The 24,193-nt window shown below is 36.4% G+C and overlaps 1 protein-coding gene across 1 annotated transcript in view; it reads left to right on the top strand.

Annotated features, from left to right (window-relative positions):
• Positions 1-22,078, top strand: part of RSRC1 (arginine and serine rich coiled-coil 1) — a 393,493-nt gene extending 371,415 nt beyond the window's left edge. Inside the window, exons 8-10 of the mRNA XM_019626528.1 lie at positions 13,790-13,896; positions 20,378-20,527; positions 21,160-22,078. Coding sequence (XP_019482073.1) covers positions 13,790-13,896; positions 20,378-20,527; positions 21,160-21,252 — 350 coding nt within the window. The 3' untranslated portion in view covers positions 21,253-22,078. The remainder of the gene's footprint in view (positions 1-13,789; positions 13,897-20,377; positions 20,528-21,159) is intronic.
• Positions 22,079-24,193: the final 2,115 nt, after the last annotated feature.

Raw genomic sequence — 24,193 nt, 5'->3', positions numbered from 1 at the left:
CGGATCCCACATATGAGGGCCAGTGACACTGCCCTCTACAGCTAAGATGCTGAACAACAGCTCAACCTGGAGCTGGGCTGCCATGAGTCGCTGGCAACGGTGTAGGCTGCAGCCCCTGCTGCATTGGGTTGCTATGGGCTACCATGTGTAGCCAGCAGCCAGCGTGAGTGGCCAGCAGTCTCCAAGAGTGGGCACCCAGAAGCCGGCGACTCATCTGCCTCGCCCAGGAGGAGCGCAATGATGGTGCCAACTTGGGCCAGTGAAGCAACGACCTCCACAACTGTCCTGAAGAACAAAAGGACAGCAACTTGTCTGTTCCCCTTCCCCAATTCCCCAATGCTGTTCCCCTCCCCCCAATTCCCCAATTAAAAAAAAAGTCTTTAAAAAATAAAGTGAATGGCCAACAGTACATTAACAAATGCTCAATATCAGTCATCGGAGAAATGCAAACCTACCATATAACCAGCCTTTCCAATATTATATATCTACCCAAAAGAAGTGAAAATATATGCCCACAGAAAAATTTGTACATAAATATTATAGCAACTTTATTCTCAAAAGCCAGAAATTAGAAACAACCCAAATGTCCATCAACATGTGAATGGATAAACAAATTGTGGGTATTCATATAATAGAACTCTACCAGCAATAGAAAGAACAAACAACAAATATACCCAGCAACATGGGGTATCACAAAAATATGCTGAAAGACATCAGACATGAAAGAGTTACCATTTACATGAAGTTCTGGAAAATGCAGACTAATATACACTGGCAGAAAGCAGATCTGTAATTGTTAGGTGTCAGGGCACCAACAGAACTTGACCACAGAGAGGCAAAAAGAAATTCTGGATGGTGATAGAAATATTCTAAATCTAGATTGTGGTATTGGTTACACAGGTGTATACATAGTCAAAACTCATTGAATTGCATACGTTAAGTGGGAATACTTATTCTGCATAAATTATACCTCCAGAAAGCTAATTTTAAAAATTGCAATTTGAGGGAGTGCCCAGTTAGCTCAGGTAGTTAGAGCGTGGTGCTGATAACACCAAGGCTGCTGGTTCAGTCCCCACACGGGTCACCGTGAGCTGTGCCCTCCCTAAAAGAGTCAACTATGCCATTGTAGCATGAAAGCAATGTGTAACCAATAACCATGGCTGTTCCCCAATAAAAAAAAATGCAATTTGAAGTAGTGGTTTTTTTCAAACCTTATATTCTGCTTTTGAGAAAGAGAAGTTAATGTCTTCTACCATCCACTACCCGCCTCCCCACCACATCTCTCTGTAAAAGATCAAAATTGTATAAATTTGATAAGCATTTAACATAAGCATAAACAGTCACAACTATTCATCAGGCATGGTTGTCAGAGATTCAGAGGCTTCGCAGCTACCTGGTGCAGTGGGAAGCATGCAGAATTTGAAGTACAAAGACTTGGTTTCATATTCCAACTCTGCGTCTTATGGTATCTCTTAAATTATGAGCGTATCAGAGTTCCAATTTGAAAAATGAGGATATCGTTTATTACCAAAAATTATCTTTGTTTCAGGATCCAGTGAAATAACAGATGCAACGGCACTTTGTAAACACAACACATCCCTGTAATTACCAGCTCATAACTACCTGCAAATAAAAATTCTAAATAAAAGTTAGTTTCATTTTGCCCATAGACTCTGTGAGAGCCAAAAGTACATCATTTTTAACCAGAAATCTCTAGCATTGGGTAAATTAATTCAATTCCTATTTCTGAACCCCAACGTTTTCATCAGTACTTTCAGGGAAACAAACACATGCAGAGCCGTGGACTATTTTCTCTAAGCGTATGCGCCCAAATACTAAATCGGCGGTTCTCAACCTGTGGGTCGCGACCCCTTTGAGGGTCGAACGACCCTTTCACAGGGGTCGCCGGGTACTCATATATGGGCATATTGCATGTGGGCCTGGAGACGGATAGAGGAGCGGTGTCTCAGTTCCTAAGACCATCGAAAATATGTGTTTTCCGATGGTCTTAGGCAACTCCTGTGAAAGGTTGAGAACCGCTGCACTAAATGCTTATAAGCAGAGGCGTTAGAACTCACAACTTTGTACTGACAACTTTAATGTTCATATACATGTAGTTGGTGCCTATTTGCCTCTGACATCATGAAGGAGTGATCACAAAAGACTTGAGCTTAGGCTGCCTGCTTATCCTGACATAACAAGTCCCCTGGTTCAGAGAGTCAAGTCCTTGTAGAATTAAGCCTCACCACATCTAATCCATGGTTAACTTCCTATTAAAGATGAGATACAATAAAAAAACTAGCCATGACAGGAAACATAAGGTGAAGTCAAGCTGATCAGCACCTTCTTTATATCTGAAAAAGTTAATGGTTCAAAACCCTTTTTGGTAGAAAACTCCTGAGTATACTCTCTACTCCCTACCCCTATCCTGTAGTTAGAGGTAGACAGCAGCTGTGCAGCTCCAAAAGGTGACTGGGCTGCCACCAACACCAGTGCTACTGACATTGTCCCATTAAGTTTTATGTCATTAATCTCAATGCCACATATGCACACTTTCTCTATCTAGTGGGCGACCAGAATATAACGACTTGCAAATACAGGCAAAGGTATTCCTGGGATGACACAAGAAGAGAGTCGTAGATTTTTTTATCTCCTCTGCACTAAGAGTGAGCATAACCAGTGCTTTTGGGTGACTGTAATGAGAGTTCTTTCTACCTTCTCTAAAATGGAGGACTGAGTGGGTATGTTGCCTCTTGGTTCAGTATTTGTTTCTGGAATTCTGTCTTTTCATTTTACTATTTTCCTCTAATGAATTGATGTGTCCACTTTGCAAAACATAAGACTACAGAGTTATTACACGTGCTTGTAAACACACTGTTGGATAAATGGTTCTTTTGATCTTCCAGCACTCTTCATTTTCATCACAATAATTTTCAGGTTTCAACCCAAGTTATTTTTGAAAGTAAAGACTTAAACATAAAACAGTATCCCTAAGTAAAGAACTAAGAGATTTTGACATTTTATAGTTATTCTATTTTTAATAGTTGTTTGACCCTTCTAAATGTTTATAATAGCCAGCCACTATTCCTATTTTCTCTCTCAAAGTTGTTATAAAAATTATATCTTTAATATAATAATGCAGTACATTTAAATCATAAGAAACCATAATGAAGTCTTTATATTTGAACCTAAACTACAATATGAATTTGTGAGATCTTATTCTTATATTTACACCTATATTTTGTAACATATGTGGTGTGTGTATGTGTGTATGTGTGTGTGTGTGTATATATATATATATATATATATATATATATATATACATTTGACTGCATTTCTATGTTCACAGAGATTTACATAGAGGCATTAAAATAACAAACAGGCACAGTCAGTCATGGGTGTTCGTTATATATAAAGGTTATTGGGGATGCAAAGATATAAAAGATAGAAGAACCTAGTAATTGCCTTTAAGATCAGAGCACAAAGCATTAGTTTGGATTTTACAAGGCCAGCCAGCAACAAAAGAGCAGTAATTTATGAGCTCAGCGTAAAAGAATAGCATAATTGCATTAAAAATTAATGCTAATGAACACTAAAATGGGGAAGGTGGTTATGATGAAAGTTTGTATTCATCTTCCCTGGTTTGAATGATGGCTAGTGGCTTGATTAATGGCTTAATTTCTATCAATTAGCGGGGAAAAATCTCCTGTGAGACAAGGGTAAATTGAGCATTGAATTACATATCTTGCTTTTGTGTGCTAAGAAAAAAGGGCTGCGTATCTCTGATATTAGCCACAGTGACAAATGTGGTGTGCCCTGAGATGGCTGCATTAGCTCTCCTGACAGGCGAGTTGTGTGTGGTTATGGGGTGTTTGTAGATGGCTGGCAGACAGCATTCACTGCAGGTTCCTTAGGAACATATAACTCTTCCAGCTACAGAATTTTAATTAGAGTCAATAAGAATTCTAGAATTAAAATGGACAGCAAACAGCAACTTCAGAGTCTGTACTCTGCCCTGTTAATCTGGTATATCTCAAATTATATATACATATTTTCCTATCCTATTAAAATAAGGAAATTTCCATTAGCTTTATTTTTATTGGAATGATTATTTCTTACCACCTTGTGGAAGTGAACTTGACTACCCATGTTTATTACATTTGAAACAAGCATAAGGCAATAGTCTCTATAGTTGGACTTGTTAGTGGTTATTGGTTTAGCCAAATTCACAGACACCATTCTAGGTTTTTGTAACAGTTTTACATGATAGATAAAGAACAGCTCTAAAGTAGGAACCTAATACTCAGGTTGTTTTCAGGCGTAAGTGAAAGAATGCTAGGTTTTCTAAAAACTTTATTTTTCTTATTCATTCATAAAGGTTTTTTTGGAATGTGACATATATAATTCCTTAACAACTTTTTCAAATGTGAAAGGTTCTGAAAATATGCATCTGTAATCTAACTCAAGATAATGCCAGAAGACCAAGGTAATATATGGCATCTCCTATACAAATAAAGCTACATTGTATTTTACTGACTGAATAAGCATTAAAATACAGAATAAGAACAATACCAAGAACAGTTATTATTTCTAGTAAATGGATGGGAAGGAGGGAAAAAATTATTTGTTGCTTGGCGGGTGTGAGTAAAGAATTTATTTGACCAGGAAATAATGACGAGATCATAATTCAAGGATCGGAGCCCATTTCTATGGCTAAATAGCCACGTGACCTTAGGCTAACTGGCCACGTTACTTAGCCTCAGTTTTTCATCTATATAATGAGGATAATGATAGTACTATCTCTCATGGTTATGATAGTTAAATGAGGTAATCCATGTGAAGTGCTTAGCGCATCAGAGTGCCACAAATGTAAGCTTTTGTTACTGCTCTGATTACTACTTCTGCTACCAGAACAGCTCATCTGGCCTTTTTAACAACCATTTAAATGAAAAATTAGCCTCTATGACCTTCCCCACTAGAAAGGCATTCCAAATATTGATGATCAAAACAAAGTGTCTGTAGAAGTATAGACACTAAACTAAAACAGGTTTGCTTTATCTTATGATTTCTACCACACAGCTACCATTTTGGGAGTCTGTGTTACTAGACATTTATTAGGAAGTGACAGGACCTCCCATCTCTTGAGCCCCTGGAGCCTGGGAGGCCGTGTGTCAGCCAAGCACTGCTTGCCCACTCAGCCTGCAGCATTCAGTGCGTCAGGGAGGACTCGAGGGTCTTTGTGGGTGATAAAAGCCAGCAGGGCCTGTTGTGCCCTCTCAGAGATGTGCACAGGCCTGTCCCCTCTTCCTGTCATTCCCACAGTGCTGCCACACCACAGGTGATGCCGAAAGAGGTGTGAACTAAAGCTGCTTACTACCAGCTGAACTCAAAAAAGGCTGCCAGCTTCAAACCGTAGGGTCAGAAACTGAGAGATTGATATACAAACTTTTTAGCCAACTTCCATGTCTTCAGTAATATTAGTAAGTTAGCGCCCTAGCACTATTACTAGTAATAGCTATCATTTGTCAGGTGCTTGAAATGCTTCCTTAGCCCTGTACTGAGCATAGTATCATCTCCCAGATTTCCACGGCTTGCTCTTCCACGTGATTCTTCTCTCTGCTGTGAAAGTCCCATGTCAGAGAGTTCTTCCCAGGTGACCCATCTGAAATGACCCCCTTTCTCCTTGCTAGCCCTCTAACCCCACTCTGTTTTCCTTGATATCGTGTTGTTTATGTACATGCTTATTATCTGTCTCTCCCGTTAAATCCTAAGTCCCATCAGAGAGGGAACCTGTGTATTTCTAAACCCTAGTATGTGGAACAATGCCTGGTACATGGAATGTGCTCAAATATTTGGAGGGAGGGAGAGAAGGAGGCAACCTCTCCGCCATCCTGTGATGCTTAAGCTATTATCCCCGTGCGCAGAGCAGAGAACTCAGCCCGTCACAGCTTGAACCGCTTGCCCAGGGTCACACAGCTAGTAAGTGGCAGAGACAGGGTTTAGCCAGGTAGTGTGAACCTAGAGCTGTCAGAACTAGCCATTTAAAAACATTTAATTTTTCAAGTTATAAAAACTTCTGATAATCTGACATTCCCCCCATGAAGTTTTATTTTTTTAATGGTTACTTGAATGTCCTCTAATTTTTAGTTTTTCAACAAATGTTTATTGACTCCTTACTAAATAATAGAGCATACTACAGTAAGTTCCAGAGTTGACACAAAAAGGTATATTCCCTCTAGCTGGGGAAATAAAGCTTTCACTCATGAGGAGATTAATATCAGTGCAAGCAACATACTGAATCAATTCAAAACGTTTACCTTTCATGGTCATTTTGACTTTGGGGAAGAGCCAGAAGTCACATGGTGCCAGATCTGGGGAATAAGGTGGATGAGGACACACCGTAACGTTTTTATTTGACAGAAATTTTTGATATACCAGAAGTGATGTGTGACACAGAGCCATTCTGTTGGGATTACAAAATACAGTGAAGGCTGCTGCTGAGTGCCATTCAACAGACAGGCAGGGATCTTCAATACGGGAAGTAGCACATCGATCCTTAGTTACAGTGTGTGATGTTTCAACTTGTTCAGTGCGGTCAGTTGGGTGTGAGCTACGGTTGAGAGAAGGTTGTGTTTTAAAGTGTGCTGTAAATCATCCTCCATCATGACAAGGCTCTGTGTCACACATTGCTTCTGGTACAGCAATTTCTGCCAAATAAAAACATTACGGTGTGTCCTCATCCACCTTATTCACCGGATTTGGCACCATGTGACTTCTGGCTCTTCCCCAAAGTCAAAATGATTCAGGACATCGAGGCAGCCACGACAGCACAACTAAAGACATTCACGAAAGAGGACTTCCAGAACTGCTTCAGAAAGTGGCAAGAACAATAAGTTAAGTGTATCTGAAACAAGGAGGAGTATTTTGAGGGGGATTAATGGCAATGTGTCTTTTACTGTAATAATTTTTTTTAATTTAAACATTCACCATATTGTTTAATCATACCTTGTATGGTAAGAGCCAACAAACTATGGAAGACCCCCTTTTCTCACAGGTGGCAAGGGAAGGCATCACCAAAAGGTGGGCATTAGGTGTGGCCTTAAATGACAGGGAAGATTTAGAAAAGTTGAAAGCATTCTAGGTGAGAGGAGCTTAATGAGGTATTCAGTGTGGATTTTGTTTTTAATAAAGCCTGTCCTGATACCCAGTGCACTTGCACTATTAAAATGTTTATCAGAAATTCTTCACTGGTACAGTCACATTAAAGTTATTCCTGTGACTTAATTTGATATGAAAAGATGAGTCTGTCTTGGAGCCCATCCAGTAGGAGTTGTTATTAGAGACACTTCAGGAGCCTCGCTGACATACATAACGTGGTACTGTATCACAAAGACTAATAAGCTACATTCTACTTAAGATTTTTTTTTATCTTTCAAATTATCTGTGGATATCAGTTCTGGAAATTTATGCCCAGGGTTATGGGACTTATGAACAACCTTAAAATCTGGGGTTGGATGGATTTCTGATATGTGGTTTGTATGCTTTGTTTTGAAAGGGAAAGCAATGGCTGTATTTTGTTAAAATCCGTGTTCATAAATTGTTTTAATAACGTTAGAATTTCAAGTTAAGTTTTATGGGATGTTTTATTTGTTTACAGATTTTATTGAATAGCCTTATTTATTTATTTATTTATTTATAGCTGTTGTGCTACTGTTTGCTTTTTTTATTGTAAATCACATGAAAATGCTTTACATTTCCGTATCTGAATGTTTTGTTTTCAGTATCTATATTGCACTATTAAAAGGAATTTCACATATATTTCCATTCTTGACTAAAATTTGAGTCAATTTCAGTCAAACTAAAAATAAGATATTCTTTTGTATTATTCATGTATTTGTAGCAGTACTATTATATAAATGTTTTTTCCTGGGAGAGAAGAGTAGTATATAAGTAACTCATGAGGCCAACCAACCCAAACTCTTTGTAACGTAAAATGCATTTTAACTTTGGTAAATTCATAAAATATTAATATTCAAAGAAGTCAGTTGAAGATGAGATTGTCACATTAGATGCGGTTCATGAAATTTACATTGTCTTTTAGTCCATGGTTACATCTTGGGGAACAGTGCCATCTGCTGTCCTCAGACTAGCATCACAGCCAGTTCAGAGATTAGTTTATGTTTATAATCTACAATTGGTGTACAGATTAAAATTTCATCGTTTCAAATAAAAGATTTATATTGGACTTTGTCATATTTATTTACTAATCTTAACTTTGTGTACCATTTGATATTATTTTGAAAGAAAATTCTGTAAATGTTGTATCCCATGAAATTGATTGTCAAATGTAACTTGAAGTGAGCCTAATTTTTATAATATAACATCAACAGTAACTAATAAAATATTTGATTTTAATTTTTCATCACAAAAGAAACATAATGATTTTCCATGCAGTGAGTTAGTATTGACTTTTTTTAGTCCATAGTGACTTAGCTTTCTAACTCCATTATTTTTATTTTGCTACTATGAAATATGTCTCCCTTCTACTAATGTCTTAAACTTATAGAATTCATTTTATTTCCAATAATATGTTTATCAAAAAGCATCAACTACTAATAGATATGTTTCCTTCATGTTTACCATGTTAATATTTAAAAACATCCTATAACTTTGATTCTCCCAATAACCTTGGCACTTTTCTTTATTTTTACCTCATGGCTGATGAATACAAGATACTTTGTATGCTAGGCATTCATGCCAAATATATAAACTGTAGTTTTAATTCACATTTTTCCCTGTCTTAAAATTGGTACAGAATTTTTAAATGAAAAATTGGCGTGTATAACTTAACCTGAATTTAAAACAATTTACTGTATATTATTGATGCATTTTATTCTACTTCCCAAAATGACAGTTATAATCAAGATATAACATTTGTGGACATTGATATTAGAATTTTGAGAATGAAGAAGTTTAAAACGTTTTCTAAGTCTATTTTTTCAGACAGAATGGAGCTGGGCTATTATAAGGCTAAAAATGTAAACTTCCCATCAATCTTTCAAATTTTAATTTAAATATAATTCTTATTCTTTAATTCAAATATCACACTCTTCAATTTAAATATCACCAGTAAAAAAGCTGTGTTGGTTTATTTTCATGTCGTAAGTCAGGCAAACTGGCTTTCCCTTATCTGCTCTGTCACTTTGTTAGTCCTGGATGGTCTTTAAAAAAACACAAAGATAATGTTCTGTTTTTCTCTAATCTTTCTCCTTCCTTCCTTAATAATTTCTGCAATGCTGTTTTGTTAAACAAACTGGCTGGTTGTATGTCCATATTTATAGCTACAAACACTACAAACTTTAGACTGAGTACTGTTTGTGAGTTCACCTCTGACATTTAAAACTAATGATGTGCTTTGTAAATTCAAATGAGAGAATATGTTAAAGAAAAAAATCCAAAGGGTCACACAGTTGATACATAGGAGGTCATCTTAGTCAGAAATACTGTCTTTTGTTTAGGAATTAATGATTGTGAAATAACAGTGAGCTAGTTAAGACCTATATAAACACATGTGTTTTCATATCGACAAATTAAAGTTTGGTCACATGGAATGGTATCCATTATGATTTTTCTGTGCTATTTTAACACTATTATACCCGTAACTAACAAAAATATCATCCACTGGAATGGAGTGTGTTCATATTAATAAGTTAGCTAGGCAAAGAATCATCTCATTTCACATGCTCAATTAGTACATTGCATAATTAAAATACACAGGAGCTTTTATTCTAAAGCATGTGGAGCTATTTGCTCTTCCATGACATTCTAACAGTGCTTTTATGTAGGAAAATATATTCTTCCAAAGATGGGCGTGTTGGCGCTGGGGCTGTTACTTCCAAACATTCCATGCATGATTTCTCACATGAGAAAAGATTGGGTACAGCTGTCAGAGACACATCTTCAGAAGCACTGCCTTTCCCTTAAATAAACTGCAGCTTGCATAAGACTATGTAATTGTAATTTGTGATTGGCCAAAAGTTGACAAAGTGATTTTTCATAAAAAATTTTTTATTGAACTTATGAAACCAAATTTCTTTTCATACTCTCTAAAGTAAACCCAGCTATTACTCATAAAGTCTAAAATGCCAACATTTTTAGATGCCTTAGCTGAGTACGTAGTAGCTCCTAACTTACCTATGTTATTCAGATTAGCTTAGAGCAAGAATTTAAACAGCCAAGGTAGGAACCATAATACTGCGTTTTTACTGATAGCTACCATGTGAAAAAATATGTATATGAAATGACACATGCACGTGGCTGTTTATTAAAGCGTTAATTGTAAAAGCAAAAGACTGGAAACAGCTCAAATGATCATCAGTAGGGCATTGGTGGGAAAAACTATCAAAAAGCCATAAAATAGATGACTATACAGCTATAAAATAGAATGAGGAAGCCTTTATACTGTGAGAGTGTAGAGAGAGGGAAGACATATTGGTAAGTGAAAGAAGTAATACACATAGGAATTTGTAGTGTGCTATTTTGTGTAAGAAAGAAGAGAATATGTATACTGACATTTTCAGAAATAAACCATAGAAGGATAAAAATAAAAACCCAATAAAAGTGATTACCTATGGATTGGGGGTAGAACGAGAGCAATGGGAATGGAAAGGAAACCTACACTTCTCTGAATGTTGTTTTAAGTTTTTGCTTTAGAACCATGTAAGTGTTTCATGCAGTTAAAAGACAAATATTCATCACAAAGGCAATAAAACAAAGCAAGACCTAAAAATAAAAAATGAACTGAAGCAAACTAACCTAACTGTGTATCAAGTTGGTAGCATGACCAAATGGAGAATTATTTCAAGTAACTTTAGAGCATAGTGTTTTGACAATTCATCAGTGAAATAAATTCTAAGATCAAAAAGAACCATAAAGAACATTTAAACTGCATTAATTCATCTTGTTGTTAATAGTAACATTTGCCTTACTATTTTGAAACTAATACATACTTAGCTGACATATTAGGAAAAACAAGTAAGTACCATTGATCATTGTTATAAAGGCCTAAGATCTTTAGAGTAAGAGAAAATATATACAAATGTAAAACCAAAGACTTATTAAAAGTTTTATAATCTTTAATTTGGTAGGTAGTATCAGCATGAATGCATATTATTTTTTCTCCTAAAAATATGTACAGGGGTCCCCTGCTCCCCAAAAGTAGAGCATTCCTATGAAAACTTTCATAAGCCGAAATGGCGTAAAGCAAAGACACAATTACCATTCATTTATATGAAAAAAATTTTCAGCATTCCCTAACCCAAAAAGTAAATCATGCCACATACCAAATAACACATAAAATCTAAAGTAACACTAACCTATAGTGAAAGCAGTGCTTCCCTCACCCCTCGGTGCCCGCTGCCTCTATCATGGCTTGCTGCAAAACCAGCACTGAATGCTATTTTCACTTTTCATCTGTTTTTAAAAATAAAATTGAAAATCCTCTTCGAATTTCTTTCAGTTAGCAAAAGCACGTACTAATGTATGTCTTTTGTAAAAGTGAAGTGGCTAATGGGAACTTTCAAAAAGCGGGGGCTGCCTGCATTTCCTGTACCACCCACTGAAAAGGCTGGGGAGCAGTGCAGTCCAGTAACACGAACACCCCTACTCCCCAAGTTACTGTCTCAAAATATCATTCCCCTCTAGAAGGAGTCCAGGCTCTTTAGAGAAATGGCTAATGTCAGCTGTGGAACAGGAACTGCACCTAATGAGCTTGGAACATCTTGTCATGCCTTACCCACTGGGGACCGTCTCAAAAGGATGCAAGAGCCAACTTGTGGAAGCTCCCACTACCAAAGGAAGACGAATTGGAGCATCAAAATATGAACATGACTACCATGGACTAAAATACATTAAATATATAAATATTTATTAGCTCAAAATGGTCATATTTGTACCAGAATTGATCCGGGGAAAGAATTAAACACTTGTTCTGCCTTTTTCCTGTACAGATTATATTTCACAGACACTCAATAGTTAATGAGCGAAGCAGACCTAAAAATGCAGGAAAAATTATCCTATAAATAATAGAATCACCATTTTGCAACCAAAAATGAAATGATGGATCTAAGCAACAAACATTAATATCTGCTAAAATCTCTAAGTGAAAGGTTGATGGAGAACTTTATAACAGAAGGGTCAGGCTGACATCGCCTTGGACCCACTCCTCAATCTTAAATCACTGAAAGTGGGAGAAGTGCATCCTGATGTGAGGTAATAGGAATCCCACAGCACCACCTATGTAATGTGCTCTCGATCAAAAGAAATTGAAACTGAATCTTACCAAGCCTCTAGATCTAACTACTGGTTTGCACAAACTAGGAGGAATGGAGGGACATGTTAAATGACATCATGAGAATAAAATCAGCCAAATCCAGCATGTGGAAAAATGTAAAGGACAGGGCCGGCTGAGTGGCGCGGTGGTTAAGAGCTGGCTTGGGACGCCAGAGGGCCCCGGTTCGGATCCCACATATGAGGCCAGTGACACTGCCCTCCACAGCTAAGATGCTGAACAACAGCTCGACCTGGAGCTGGGCTGCCGTGAGTCGCCGGCGACGGCGTAGGCTGCAGCCCCTGTGGCAGTGGGTTGCCATGGGCTACCGTGTGTAGCCAGCAGCCAGCGTGAGCGGCCAGCAGCCGCAGTGAGTGGCCGTCCAGAAGCCGGCGACTGATCTGCCTCGCCCGGGAAGAGCGCAATGATGGTGCCAACTTGGGCCAGTGAAGCAACGTCCTCCACAACTAGACTGAAGAACAAAACAACAGCAACTTGTCTGTTCCCCTCCCCCAATCCCCCAATAAAATCTTTAAAAAAAAAAATGTAAAGGACAGATGATCCAATTTCTTCAATAAATAAATGGCAGTGAAAAGAAGAACAGTGGACTGGAAGTGATTAAAAGGGATTTAAGATACCAAACAAGTGTAATGTGTAGACCTTGTTTGGATCCTGTTTCAAACAAACCAGCTATAAAAAGACATTTTTTTTGGACAATCAGAGAAAATTAAACATGGACTGTATAAGGTGATATTAAGGAATTATTGATAATATGGTTGGATGTGAAGATGGTATTGTAGTTATGATAGTTTTTTTTTCTTAACCCCTATCAGAGATGTCTCCTAAAATATTTAGGGGTAACATGGTATGATATCTGCGATTATACTTTTAAATACTCCAGGTCTACCCAAAAAAATTGAAGTGAGGAAGAATAGATTAATTATAGAAGTGGGATGATGGGTACAGGTGGATTTATTGTGCTCTTAATCCTTTTACGTGTATTTCCATAATAAAATAGTGGTTTTTTTTAAACCTCCCACCAGATTAGCTTAGATCGTTATGGCAGTGCCTTCTCAGCAATATTTTAGGTTGGTTTTTTTGTTTTGTTTTTTTTTAAGCTGAGCCATCCTGCCACCTGTTGGCAGCTCAGCTCAGGCCGGGCATCAAACCGCTGTTGCTCAGAGCTCGCACTCTTGAGCGAGCACCTAACCAACTGAGCCACTCGGCCGGCCCAGCAATATTTTAGGTTTTAGGTGAGAATTTTAGTGTGTAGGAATGTTATATTTGTGGCTCTTAGCGGGAAAAGAGTTTCTTGTTATAGTTTAACTATAATTTCTTTTCATCCAGTTAAATTTCGTAAGTCATGAAATTACTTCTTTGGAAGAAAGAACATTGCTTAGGTATAGTGTCGTTAACAAGCTTGTATTCCAAAATACACTGACATTATACCCTCTTTTTTAGACCAAACCACCCTGGTAGAACAAGTAAAAAGAGTAAAAGAAATTGAAGCCATTGAAAGTGATTCTTTTGTTCAGCAGACATTCAGATCAAGTAAAGAAGTCAAAAAGGTAAATTTTCATCCAGGCATTATGAATAAACCTTTAGATTCCAACTGAAGAGATGCTTTATTAATGGATTTCACTTAAATGTAAGTGCTGCTTCTAATAGATGAAGTAGGGTGAGCGTGTCAGCGTGTTATTGAGAGAGAATGAATCAGTAAGAGCCAGTTTAACTTGTCAAAAGATGTACTGTAAAAATGTATCTGATGCCATTTTTATTTTAAAATTCACTGAGAAGACAAGGTAAAATGTCAACATGACAGTTCTATAACAGTAATATGCATATCACGAATATATATGGTTTTCTTTTCAAACGTATATACCTACTTTTTGAATTGACATTGCTAGAGAAAAGTGAGAAAAGGGCTTTAACAATAAAATTGTTACCCAAATAGTAACATAAATCTATACTTTTTGCCCAGACGGGTATCACGTATTCAACTCTAGTAGAAGGAACTTCAATTGACATTTTATTTCTGTTGAATATTTCATGTATTCTTTCAATTATTGTTAGTGCTGCTTTTAGGAATATGTGTTCCTTTGGTAGGAAAAGGCATTCTACTTTGAAATGCATGTACTTTTTAATAATATACATATAATGAAGACATGGTATAGTTATTACTTATTCAAAATATTCTTTATCTGTAAATACATTAACTGTATACTGTCTCTGTATTTAATATTAGATATTTAAATAGTTGTAAGTTTATAAGTGTTAAGTAGTTGTAAATTTGGCACTGTTACATGTTTGTAAATATTCATTATCACCTTAAGACAAATTTTCAAGACGAGTTATTCAGTCAAGGTTAATATTGTTTATTTTCACACGTGTTCCCAAAGTCACCTTTCAAAAACACACAGCTCAAATGCCCCCTCAGAAATGCAAGTGCCTCTTAAACCCTGGTTAACAACAAGCCCTATCAGACTTTTTCTTGTTTACTGACCTGAGAGGTGAAAATTAACCTTTTGTGTTTCCATTAGCATTTCTTTTGTTACTGTATGCTTTTTAAAATATACTTTTAAATATAATTCAGTCTGGAACATGAACGGAGTATGAGCTGCATACAGGGTGCACAGAGCCAGACAGCTCGAGTTAATCCATGGTCCCCTTTTGTCGTTCTATTGATTTGAACATTTTGTAGTTTGCCTCCACAACTCCTAAAGAATGGAGCAGTGGAATGCACATTTATAAATATAGTTGCCCACTTGTTTAATATCTTACTCTTACATATTAAAAGATGATTCACGTGTCCTAATTGAATGGTAATCTTTTTTTTAAGTTACTTTCCTTGTTTTTGTTTTGTGAAGTTTATCCTGACTTCCCAGTTCTTATTGGACTTGCTTCAGACATAGCATTTTCTTTCTGTGGAAATACTTATTCCTCTATAATTAATACACTGGGTTTTCTTCTAAATAACCTTTTCCCATTTGGTATGAATTATTAATAAAATAAAATTATTTTTAATCCCATTCCTCTCCTCCAAAATACCAGCAGCTCTTCCAATAACAGTGGAATTGGCAGTGAGCAAGGAAATTGATCAAAAGCCTACTTGATATAGAAGCAAGAGCATGGGCTTTGGACTCAAGGAGATCTGAGTTTGAATCTTAACTCCCACATTTTCTACCATGATTTATGATCTCGAGCTAGCCTCTCTACCTCTTTGGGCCTCAGTTTCCAAATTCATAAAATAGAGCTAATCATACCTACTTTTTGGAGTTGTTAAGAGTTAAATATAACCACTATTAAATGTTGAACATAGTTCTTGATCCAATAAATGTTTATTTTTAAATAACATCCTTTAGTATTTAAATTATTTTATATCTAAGTACGTTCTATAAACTAAGTATAGTGCTTGAAAACTTGAATTACTCTAGGTGCTCAATCTGTCTTACGTACAAACACCTTACCCCGTTACATTGCTCTACTATGCCCATTATTTTCCCCAAGTCTCCATGCTCACCAGTAAGACAGACCTCTTATTGAGAAACACAGAAATTCTTAGACATCTGGTTTCACCTTAAAAGTCTTTTGAAACATATAAATGTAATAATGTCTGTATTTTGAATTCTGGGATTAATAATGTTTTACCTCATTGTATTCCCTAGAAAAGTTTTAAAAGATTATTTCCCTATAGGTTATTAATCTTAAGATAACTAACTTAATCCAAGAGAAAAACTCATCTTTCCAAATCTATAACAAAATCCTATATAGCTACATGGCTTCCCATAGGACCAATATAAAGGAATTTCACCTAAATCTCTGATCAAAGGGAGCACCATTAATAATTATTTTAATAATTAGTTTCTGTTTCCTTGAGTTTTTAGTGCTGAGTTGGAATTTATGTTCACCTTCAATATAGTTTTTTTTTATGCTTCTAATTTAGATGCCACCATTAGGGATTGAGAGGACTGAGATGAAACAGGCATCTCCATTTTTTAAGGAACCTTCATAAATCTGTGTAAAAGAATCCCATTTTCTGGCTATATATTCTTAAATGATAACCCCATTAAACCTTGGCTTCCTTATCTTAAAATGAGGATAATACCCATGGCAGAGGTTTTAAAAACGATGAACAAGACACTTTACGTAGAACAGTTTAGCCAACTGCCTGGCACATAGTAGGTACTCCAGAAATGAAAACTATTCCCCTCCTCTGCTTCGCCTCCTCCTTTTACTGAATACTGACAGCTGTATTTGTCTATGGCTTCCTTCAGAGGAATTGTAGATACAAGGATTCCTATTTTGGTTGGGCCAGAGATTGTTGTAATTTTATATGGCTTCTAGACCCTAAAATTTTCATTTGAGGCTTGATGACGTACTGTATTCCTGAGCAAATAATTAAAAATTACTTCCCAGCTTTTACACGGTAACTTGGTATCCTGTACAGACATCAGCTTTGGACCAAGCCTTTTGGAAACATTAAATCATTAAGCAAATGATGTAAAACAGTGCTGTATCCTAGTCCCACCTTTTTATATTTAAATAACTTAAAATAACTAAAATAATAATGTCTACAGTTAATACTAGATATTTAACATATATAATTTATCTAATATCCCTGTACCCCTTGGTTACAGCTAAGGAAGCTGAGACTCAACAAATTTTATAACTCATGGTCAAACTGCTGATAAACAAGAAGCAACATTTAAACCAAATTTATCCAACTTCAGAGCCCATGTTTTTCCTACTAATTAAATGTCTCTTTTAATTGTGGACTCAACACACCTTCCCTGTTGTAGTATAAAGAAAGCATGGATTGAAAAGTAGGAAGTGGCACCAATAGGGGAATATGCTAAAAGCAAAAAGCCTCAGAAGATGGCATTTACCTTGGTGAATGTACAGTAGTCTAAAGTATTAGCCATCCAACACTGGACTTTTATTAGTCACTATGTTTCAAAATGATCAGAAGAGCAGTGATGGGCCAACAATGAATAAATTCACACTCAACTGTAATATGAAACAGAAGCCAATTTATTAGTTTAGAAAATGATATCCCTTTCCAGCTTCTAAAATGTCTGTGTCTGCAGTATAGGGTAGGGATTCAGGATGCCCGAGAAGCTGAATTATTTATCAGGAGATTACTTAGCAAAGGGAGGTAAATTATCTTGAGGACATTTCATCCAGATCGTGGGGAGATGTGATGGGCTATCCCTGATGCATAGCCAAGGTTAGCTCTCTTGAGGACTAAATTACCCATGACCCAAGTTTCAAATCTTTCTTTCCTGGAAAGTTCTACACACATTGGTATAGTTTGTATCTCTGAGAAAGGCTTTTCTATACTAGCCACCCTTCAATTGGTAGAGTCTTTTTTTTATCTATGTTAATTCCACTAATTAAGCTAGGGAGCTGTTACCAGACAAGTGGCTATTACCGATGACATGCTAGACACTGTGTCTCCTGTAACATACATCGATTTAACTAGTTTAACCCTCTGTAATTGTATTTCTCTTGTGGGAGTAGATAATCTATCTGATAGCTCCTGCTATATCATCAACTTCAGGAACCAAGATGCAGTTTGTTTCACACTGTTGTCCCTAATCAGCTATTACCAACTATTCAACCCTAAAATTGTTATATGTGGCAGATAATCCGCCCATGTTCCTAAAGGTCATTTGTTTTTTACTTGGAAGTACAATTTAGAACAATTTTTTCCAAACTGATCCACCAGGTGGCAGTGCTACGCAAAGCCAGATGTTCAGGAGTGGCCATCTTGAGGGTTTTTTAGGTCAAATTTTTTCTAACAATTTTTCTCACTTAAATAAAGAAGCAATTAATGGTTCTTCTCACATTTTTAATTACCCATTATTAAACAATAACTTCCATATTCTGATTCTAACCTCTGAGAACTTCACTTATGTGTGTATAAGAACCTCTCAAAGAAAACTTGCATGTACCGTGTAGTTAACAATTGAATGAGATTACTTGGTTTTTGTAATAGAGTATTATCTCTGCCGTATCTTTGGCAACTGAAATAACAGCACTCCACCGTATTTCAAGGCATTCAACACAGACAGCCAGTCTTCTAGCTAAGCCCTATCAAAGCATGGCTGAGATATGTAGAATGACATGCTGTTATACTCATATTCTCTGCACAGCAGCATAGACTACCAAAAATGATGTCCTGGACCTCCCTGGATTAGGATACTTCACACTTTTTCCTATGCAGAGTATGGGGCTTTCCTGTAATATGTCGTCAGTTTTATACAGGGTCAGTATAATATCACTTAGGGCTATGAGCCTTCAAGGCCCAGTATGTTGGAGACAGAAATGTTTAAGACCTGGCGGGGAAAAGTATTTTAGAAGAAAACTGCCAAATCAAATTTAACAAATATTTCTTTAAATATTTCTGTCACTTGTTACAATTTGTGATTATGTATTTGTTTTGGGTATGTACTTGTTAGTAATCTGTCAGCCCCATTAGCAAAATGTAATCTCCGGTTTGGACAGGGAACATACCTATTTTATTCTCCCTGCGAACCCAGTGCTTAGAAATTAGTAGTGCTCAGTAAATACTGGTTAATAGATGGATCTCTAATTCTAAAATAAGTTGTTCTAAGAAAGGATTAATTCATCATGCCAATTTCATTTTCTAGATGTTTTTCTCAGTGAAATGTTCAGGAGTACATAAGTCAAAAGAAAATGAAAATTGGAAAACTATAGGTGTAGAACCAGTAGGTGTTGAAAAAAGGCTAAATAGTTAAATTAATCTCCCAATTGTCTTGATTTTTTTACTTTAGCTTTTAATTTCAACTTCTCATCTAATCCATTGCATAGTATCCCTGAAACCTTGCTGCTAATCCCACTTCCCTGGCCTTTCTCAGGGAAGGAAATAACGGAATTAACCCGAGTTAGCACTACACTGCTGGCTCCTTCCAGGCAGGAACAATGATTTATTAGTGTTTTTGTCCCCAGCACTTAGCATAGTGCCTGGCACATAATATTCTATACGATGGAATTATTATTCAGCAATAAAAAGGAATGAAGTACTGAAATGAACCTTGAAAACATTATGCTAAATGAAAGAAGCCAGTTGCCAAAAAAAACCACATATTGTATGATTCCTTGTATATGAAATGTCCAGAATAAACAAGTTCATAGAAACAGCAGGTAGATTCACGGTTGCCTAGGGGTGGAGGGTTGGGGCAAAATGGGGCACAGTGACTGCTAATTGGTATGGGGTTTTTGGGGAGGATGATGAAAATGTTCTAAAGGTGCCTGTGTCATGGTTACAAAACTCTATGGATATGCTAAAAGCCATAGGAGTTGTAATATGCGAATTATATCTCAGTAAGACTTATTTAAGAAAAAAAAAATGACCTTTGGATTTGCTTCTTATACCTAAAGAGGACAACACAACTAAATGCTGGAGATTTGTTACAAGTTTGTTTTGATTAGTAGAATTTAGATATATGAAATACATTTTTTTCAATAGTATAGATTCCTAAGTACCAATTTCTTAAGATCATAAGAAATGATAAACATTTTCCCAATGTTTTTGTATTCATTTGCTTGTTTTAGGAATAATTATTTCTTATTGAATAAACTAGGGCCTTTTGTGATTAATATCATCTCAGAGGAGACTGTTGACCAATTATTATTCAAAATAAGAAATATTAAAGCAACATTCTAATTGTGCATTGTGATGCAGTTAATAATATGTGGGTTGTTCACTGCTTTATGTATTTATTATATTATACTTCTTATTGATATTTCAGAGTGTACTCTTTCTATTTATGAAAAAGGTTTGTTGTAAAAACAGTATGCCGTGTCATGCTGCCAGCAGCCTCATCCATGTCATGTTTACTGCATCTTTCAATTGCATCATTTCTCTTGTGTTTGATTTAATCTTGGTTGTTGTTTTTTTAATTAGAGTTTATTGGGGTGACAATTGTTAGTAAAATTACATAGCTTTCAGGTGTGCAATTCTGTAATACATCATCTATATATCACATTGTGTATCCAACAAATAATATGTGTTTTATGATTCAGTCAGTGGAACCTAGTGGAACCAGTGCAGCTGCAGCATCAGGACCAGCGTCAGTAGTTGCTGATCCCCCCAGTAATGAAAAAGAAGTAGACCCTGGCAGCATCCCCACTGCTATCAAGTACCAAGATGACAATTCCCTGGCTCATCCAAATGTAAGATCCTTAAACCTTAAAGATGTCAACTGAAGTCTAGTTAACTGAACTTAATTCCAGCTGTCCTTTTGCACTGGTGACAAGAAGACCATTGAAGGAAATGTATTTGTATGTTCTGATTTGCTAAAAATAGGCAGCTGGCCTCCAACCCTTAGAACTGTGACATGTATTTGAATATGGTGTGTTCAACTCATGTCGCCTGACTTCTAGAAGTGTTCTTTTTATGGTTAAGAAAAATGGACGGAAAGAAGAGTTTTGTTTTTAATCTGGCACTACAAGGTCTCATTCAGGCTCAGCTCCGCTTGGCTCACTAGCTGTGGGCATGTCACTTGATCTCTCTTCTGTGAAATGGTGTCATTTCGCTGTGTGTCTAAGAAATTGCAGGAAATAAACTTCACAAAATAAGATATAAACTTGTTAACCAAATGATGATATTATTAGTCCTTTTACTCCAAGACTATCTAAGCATTATTAATTGCAAATAGATTATCTTTAATTAGGAAGTCATCAAGAATTAAACAGTATCCAAATCTTGTGCTGGAAGATATATTCTATAAAAGTGATTTGTATCATGTACAGTTGAATACAAGTTACTGGCAAGCATTAACATTTTCTTCTGTTTCTTATTTCAGTTATTTATTGAGAAAGCTGACGCTGAGGAAAAGTGGTTCAAGAGATTAATTGCTCTTCGACAAGAAAGGCTCATGGGCAGCCCTGTGGCCTAAATAATACATATGGTTGAATTAACAGTAATATTGTAAATTTAGGTTTTTCTATCCCAAATTAACTTTTTATTCTTAAAAAGAATTGACCTGATTATATAAAAAGGTAATCTCATTTCATTCGTTTCTCATGTATGCTTGAATATTTGTTGATTTGAACTTAAACATCGTGATTATTAAAACTAGTGTGAAATTTAAGAATGCATGAAAATGTCATACTGTTAATAAAGCTAATCCTAAAAAGATCAGTGTTAAAATAAATGGCACACAGTAGTGTTTCTGAGTACAATTTTAAAAATATCAAGTTGTCATTTAAAAACACAATTTTGATTAATCTTGCATATATAAGAGTTAAACTATATGCTATAAATTGAGATTTCATCTTCCATGTATTATGAAACCATTTTTGAATCTTTTATCTCACCTGACTATAAAATTACAGACACAGTAAAAAGCACTCTCAACAATCTAAGCAGATTAAGCGTGTTAATATTAAAAGAATAATATATTTATTGAAAAAATTTCTTAAAAATTAAATAATTGATGTTGTATTGCTTAGAGATTAGCTTTTACTAAGTGCTCCTTTGAAGCATGTTAGCAGATCCCAGCTCATTCTTTAAGAAATCACATGTTCATGCTAGACCTAACCAGTTGGCAAAATACCCATGATGAAGAAATCATTTCTGAGAAAACTGGTAAGAGCTCTCAGTTCAGTCTTACTTACTCAACTGCTGTTCCCTGCAGAGGAAGCCAGCTACTGTATTTTGCCGTGTACAATGCACACTTTTTTGCCCAAATTTGTGAGGGAAAAATAAGGATGCACATTATACATGGGTAGTACTAATTCCATATATGTGTAAATGTTTTTGATTCTTTTATTTATGCTTATGAGTTAAAAGTGTAACTCTGGAAATCAATAACAATATCTGTATGCAAAATAATACTCTGGAATACGATAATCAGTTTTGTTGAACGTATGACCAACTTGCAACAACCAAGAGTTCTTGCCTTCTATGATGCGTGAATATCATAAATTTGTTACTGGTACATAAAACTTCTTGTATCTTGTATCTGTTCTTGTGTTTTATAATTATTTGTTACGTAAAATTTCTTGAACCATAATGTGTTAAAAATAAATGCTAAAATTCCTTTAGAATACAAAAAATAAGTACTTAAATGTAAACAAATAAAAATTTGTATTAAAAAGTTAAAACGAAAAATGTTTTCCCCTGGAAGTTTGGGCCAAAAACGTGGGTGTGCATTATACTTGGCAAAAATACTGTAATTGTAATTTTGATAAGGCTATCTGTCATTGTAGAATACCTTTCTCTAGTAGCTGAATGGAAATCACTATGCATTCCATACTGAACATGCCAGAGATAAGGACTTTTAGGCCTTGCCTTACAAAACTAGTTTTCAACAATTGACATGAGTATTTCCCTTTCCTATTGTGTTCTGTTGTCTGGTCTCACTCTAATTTTGTCTCTATGAAGCCTGTGCCTCTGAACACAGGAGAAATATGAATAGTTCTTGGGACAAGATTACCAATCTATTGGGCATTTTAATGCCATCTTTTTAATATTTTTTCAACTATTAAAATTCTAAGCCCTGTTAAAAATGAAAAATATAAAGAGCTTACACTTAATTGCAAAAGGTATGGAAAGTAGACTGATAAAATACTTGTTTTCATACAAACATGTTTTCACATTCTAAATAGATGCTAGTGTTCTTTTTTTTCCTTAGCTGTAAGCGCCTAGTGTGAACTCAGGTTTGTATGGTTTTTTTGTCATTTGTTTTGTTTTGTTTTTTGTGTTTTTTTTTAATTGGGGAATTGGGGGAGGGGAACAGTGTTGGGGAGTGGGGGAAGGGAGACCAGCCAAGTTGTTGTTCTTCAATCTTAGTTGTGGAGGGCGCCAGTCTCCATCTGGCTGCCCGTCGGCAGCTTGTGGCCTCTAAGCTCAAGGTGCTGTGTTACAATCTTAGTTGCAGGTGGGCATAGCCACCAACCCATGGGGGAGTCAAACCAGCAGCCTTGTTGTTAAGAGCACACGCTGTATCCACTGAGCCACCCGGGCAACAGCTCAGCTCACAGTGCGGAGTTCAGTCTTAGTTGCGGATGGGCGTAGCCCACCATGGAACAGGCAGTCTTATTGTTAGGAGCACATGCTCTCACCAGCTGAGCCATCCTGCCGCCTGTTGGCAGCTCAGCTTGGGTGCAGACTCACTGGCCCATGTGGGAATTGAACCGGCGGCCCTATTACTCAGAGCTCGCGCTCTTAAGCTAACTCTTAACCAACTGAGCCACTTGGCCGGCCCTGTATGGTTTTTAATATAGAAATACAAATATTTAGTGACTTTAAAAAGGGATTACAATTTCTGAAATATCTTGTATCTCATTCTTTGCATAAGTTGCAAACAGTAAAGTACTATCACCTTTTGGAATGGACATTTTTAGTGGTCTAGGTGAGAAGATGTGTTGTCATTTAGGCCACTAGTGGTTCTCCAGAGAACCCGGACTAGGCATTTTTTCTCAGTATGGCTGATGTTCTTTACCTATAAAGCAGTGAAAATGTTATGGTCTACTTTAATTATGTTTCACAGCTGTGTTTCTCTGTGGCAAGTAGCCCAAATACAAAAGCCTGAATGGCTGTAGATTTGTATTTTTAAAGCTAAGTTTTTCACAGAGATAGAGAATCAAGTTATTTTTCTTTCTTTAAGATTTTATTGGGGAATTGGGAGAGGGGAACAGCATTGGGAAATCAGGGAAGAGGAACAGACAAGTTGCTGTCCTTTTGTTCTTCAGTCTAGCTGTGGAGGACATCGCTTCACTGGCCTATGTTGGTATTATCATTGCGCTCTTCTCGGGTGAGGCAGTTGCTCGCTGGCCATTGGACGGCCACTCACGGTGGCTCAAGGCAGCTCACAAAAGCACACGCCAGCTGCC

This window comes from Hipposideros armiger, unplaced genomic scaffold (assembly GCF_001890085.2).
Source record: "Hipposideros armiger isolate ML-2016 unplaced genomic scaffold, ASM189008v1 scaffold_16, whole genome shotgun sequence".
Taxonomy (NCBI): Eukaryota; Metazoa; Chordata; class Mammalia; order Chiroptera; family Hipposideridae; genus Hipposideros; species Hipposideros armiger.
This window is presented reverse-complemented; position numbering and strand designations above follow the sequence as displayed.